At 59.5% G+C, this 4226-nt stretch overlaps 1 protein-coding gene across 1 annotated transcript in view; it reads left to right on the top strand.

The window, feature by feature from the left end:
- Positions 1 to 1400, top strand: part of ARRB1 (arrestin, beta 1) — a 13589-nt gene extending 12189 nt beyond the window's left edge. Inside the window, exons 10-11 of the mRNA XM_009891023.1 lie at positions 283 to 429; positions 1328 to 1400. Coding sequence (XP_009889325.1) covers positions 283 to 429; positions 1328 to 1400 — 220 coding nt within the window. The remainder of the gene's footprint in view (positions 1 to 282; positions 430 to 1327) is intronic.
- The last annotated feature ends 2826 nt before the right edge of the window (positions 1401 to 4226 follow it).

Raw genomic sequence — 4226 nt, 5'->3', positions numbered from 1 at the left:
GGTGTTGAAGGCCAGGCTGGACGTGGCCTTGGGCAACCTGGGCTGGTGGGAGGTGTCCCTGCCCATGGCAGGGGGCTTGGAATGGGGTGATCTTCAAGGTCCTTTCCAACCTAAACCATTCTATGATTCTACAAAATACAGTCTGAGAGAGCAGCACGAGGTCTCAAAGCCGAAGACCTCAGTCCTTAAAAACATCCAGGCGCCCTCCGAAAGCACCGCTGGCCTCTTCTCAGCCCCTGCTGCGGCACGAAATAGTTGCACTCACTTTGCCTCTGCCCTCAGCGTCTCCGTCGGGGCGCTGGAGACGGCGCGGCAGCTGCCCTCCTTGCTGCAGCACCCAGCCTGGCGCCGCAGCGTGAGCCCCGCGCTCGCACTGGGTTTGACATCGCGTCGTCCCAGCGAGGGGCGGAGGAAGAACCGGGGCGAACAGTGAGGATGGAACACCCAAAACTCCCCCCCAGCCCCGGGTTCTCCTCCGAAGGAAGCAGCGACGCCTGCGCATCTCAGCCCGTCCACGGGCTCAAGCCCAGCAATGGGTGTCCCGGGAGGGTGGAGATCTCGTAGAGGAGCTCCAGGGCTGGACCGCTCCGCCTTGGGGCGCAAATAGCGGGGAGCTGATGCTGCATCCAGCTTCACATCCTCCCCCAGGAGCAGGAGGAGCCAGGACCAGGGTAGGGATGAGCTGAATAACCACCCAGTTTCTGGGCTTGAACTGGGGGACGGCCGTTCAGGCTGTGGTTTGTCTCCTCCCAGGCAAGGGAGGAGAAACGTAGAGCATGGCTTGATCTCGCCAGCATCCACAGCACCATTCTGGATCCGGTCCATGGTCGGGAAACATCTCTCCACCCAGCTGGGTCACCCCAGCTGCGATACGTTGAGGTTAAACCTTGAGGTTTAACCAGAAGGGAAAGCTTTGTGGCCAGCTGTCCTCAGTGAAGACAAGAGGTCCTGGAGGACCTTTCCGTGGTCCCGTGGAGAGCTGAGGTTGGCCACATCCACGTCCAACACAGCTGCGAGCTGCCCCTCACCATAGTGATGCTGTGGGGAAGGAGAAACCATCCATAAGTTGATCCATCTCGGGGGTGTCAGCGTTTGTGCCGGGGGCAGGAGTCATCCCAACCTTCCCCACCAAGGGCAAAGCCGGCTCTCGCAACGCCAACATCCCCCTCCGTCACGCAACCGGACTCTCTGATCAAACGTTCGGGCGCTGCCTGAAGGTCCGCGCGGTGCATTTCTGGGAGAAACGCTCTCACCGCCCGGCGCGAGTTCTCCAGCGTCACATTTAGAGGGAGATCCCTCCTCTGGGCGTAATCCCTTTGTGCGGCAGCTGCAAGTACTTAACGTTTTGGACATCTCCAGTCCCCCGTCCAATCTGGTTCAAGCTGGACAAGAAGGCTTAAGTTATTTTGGGGGAAAAAAAAATTTAAAAAAAAAATAAAGGGAAGTTTAGATGAGTACAAACTGTGCTATTGCTTAAGCCCCACGTCTCCAGCAAGCCGAGCAAGTTTGCTTCCCTGTCCCCTCTGCACTACCTGCCCCACCGTGACGTGGGACGGGGCCAGGGGTGGCTCTGCTGCTTCTGCTTGTCAGCTCCTCTACCATCACAGAATCACAGAATTTTCGGAGTTGGAAGGGACCTCCAGAGCTCACCCAGTCCCACTCCCCTGCTAAAGCAGGACTGCCCAGAGCACATCCCTCAGGACTGCATCCAGGCGGGTTTGGGAAACCTCCAGAGAAGGGACTCCACCCCCTCCCTCGGCAGCCTGTGCCACTGCTCACCCCAACCCTAAAGAAGTTCTTCCGTCTGTTGGATGGAACTTCCTCTGTTCCAACTTGTGCCCATTGCCCCTCGTCCTGTCCCCGGGAACCACCGAGAAGAGTCTGGCTCCATCCTCCTCCAACCCACCCTTTAGATATTTTTGAGCAATAAGAAGGTCTCCCCTCAGCCTTCTCTTCTCCAGGCTAAAGAGTCCCAGCGCTCTCAGCCTCTCCTCATACGGGAGATGCTCCAATCCCTCAGTCATCTTGGTTGCCCTTCGCTGGACTCTCTCCAGCAGTTCCCTGTCCCTCTTGAACTGGGGAGCCCAAAACTGGACACAGTATTCCAGTTGTGGCCTCACCAGTGCCGAGTAGGGAATGACCTCCCTCGACCTACTGGCCACACTCTTCCCTCTGCAGCCCAGGATTCCATTGGCCTTTTTGGCGACGAGGGCACACTGCTGGCTCATGGACAATTTACTATCTACCATGTCCCCGCAAAGGAGGCAGCGAGGAAGATGAAGCCTGGTTGCTGAGAAGGCCGCAGCGGTCATCTCTCCTCCTCAGAGCCCACCTTCTCCAGGGCTGGACCCTCACACTTGGTGGAGCCGACAGGAGCTGTGGGAGTTGGTCAAACCACCCCATGCCCAGGGGCGCTCAAAAAAGATCCCTTGAGGTCTGAGATCCTGCTTGAGGAACCCTCCGTGCCTGCGTACCCATCAGCCACACACTCTCCTTCCTGGGGGTGCACCCGGTGACAGTTAGGCCAGAAAAGCCACCTCCTGAGCTCCTGATGCTGGAGGTCTCAGTGCAGGGAAGGGCACACTGTGGTCTCCCACCGCAGGCAGGAGCACGCTCAACAGCAGAGGTAGGCTGACTGGAAAGCCAGGAGCCCTCCTAGCTGCCCCTCACTGGGGCAGAAATCCTCCCAAAACCCTGGTCAGAACCCATCTCCACAAGTTTGACATTGGCACAGCTGGACTGGTTTTGCTGGGGACCCTCCTGGGGTGGTAAGGAGGACCAAGCATTCCTTCATGAATTGTGGAATGGTTTAGGTTGGAAGGGACCTTAAAGATCATCAAATTCCAACCCCCCTGCCATGGGCAGGGCCACCTCCCCCCAGCCCAGGTTGCCCCAAGCCCCGTCCAACCTGGCCTTGAACACCTCCAGGGATGGGGCAGCCACAGCTTCTCGGGGCAACCTGCCCCAGGGGATCACCGCCCGCACAGCCAACAATTTCTTCCTCACATCTCACCTCAATCTCTCCAGTTTGAAGCTATTCCCCCTCGTCTCATCGCTACAATCACTCAGCTGCTCCTGTGCTCAAACAGGCTTTTTTCTTTACTGGTGCAGCAACTGCCGCTGCTGGTGGTGACACAGACCTATGGCTTTGGTAGGTGACAAAGCATCACACTGCTCTGATTGTTCAACCTGGAGAAGGCAAAAAGGGGGAGAGCTCAGAGCCCCTTCCAGTGCCTAAAGGGGCTCCAGGAGAGCTGGGGGGGGACTCTGGGTCAGGGACGGAGCCGTGGGACGAGGGGGGACGGTTTGACACTGACAGAGGGGAGATTTTGGGGAGAAATTGTTGGCTGTGCGGGTGGTGATCCCCTGGGGCAGGTTGCCCCGAGGAGCTGTGGCTGCCCCATCCCTGGAGGTGTTCAAGGCCAGGGGGGCAACCTGGGCTGGGGGGAGGTGGCCCTGCCCGGGGTGGGGGGGTTGGAACGAGATGATCTTCAAGGTCCTTTCCCACCCAAACCATTGTATGGTTCTATGATCGAACCCCCCAGCCTTGGGCAGGACGTGCTCCCCCCATTTCCCACACCGCCACGGAGGCGGGGACGGTTTTGCGCATGGAGGGGGAAGAACCCCCACGGCTTGTGCAGGCAGCAGCCCTGCGAGGTGAGGACCCGCGTGGAGCTTCCCCGTGATGCCGTTACGGTGCGGATGGGAGCAGGTTTCAGCCTCAGCACCCGCAGGCAAACAGCGGTTGCCATGACACAGCGCCGTTGGGTACACCGCATTCCCAGCGCCGAGGCTTCCCCGGCCGCTTCCAGCGCCCTCCCTCCCCAAGCGCAACCTTCACCCCAACTCAACCATCACGGAACCAGTCTCCGCCTGTCCTCAACCCACCTCTCACCTCAGCTCCCACCCAGAAAAAGCGAGGAAACCCCCGGAGGGACGCAGAGGGGCAGTTCCCAACCTCAGAAAGAACCATGAAAAGGCATTTAAAAGCAGGAGGGGACAGCAAGCGCCGAGCGAGAGGGGACACAGCCTGATGAGCGTTTGCACCGTCACATCCGAGCCGGCTGCTCCAGCACAAGCGACCCCCGGCGCCAGAACAAGGCAGAGCCCCCCATTTCGCAGGGCGAGCAACCCCTGCCCCGCCGCTGGGCTCTGCTCCCCGCTCCCTCCCCAGCTCCTCGGTGAAACACGGTGTTTTTCACGTTGGGAATAAGGAGCAGACAGGG

This window comes from Charadrius vociferus, unplaced genomic scaffold (assembly GCF_000708025.1).
Source record: "Charadrius vociferus isolate BGI_N301 unplaced genomic scaffold, ASM70802v2 scaffold407, whole genome shotgun sequence".
NCBI lineage: Eukaryota > Metazoa > Chordata > Aves > Charadriiformes > Charadriidae > Charadrius > Charadrius vociferus.
This window is presented reverse-complemented; position numbering and strand designations above follow the sequence as displayed.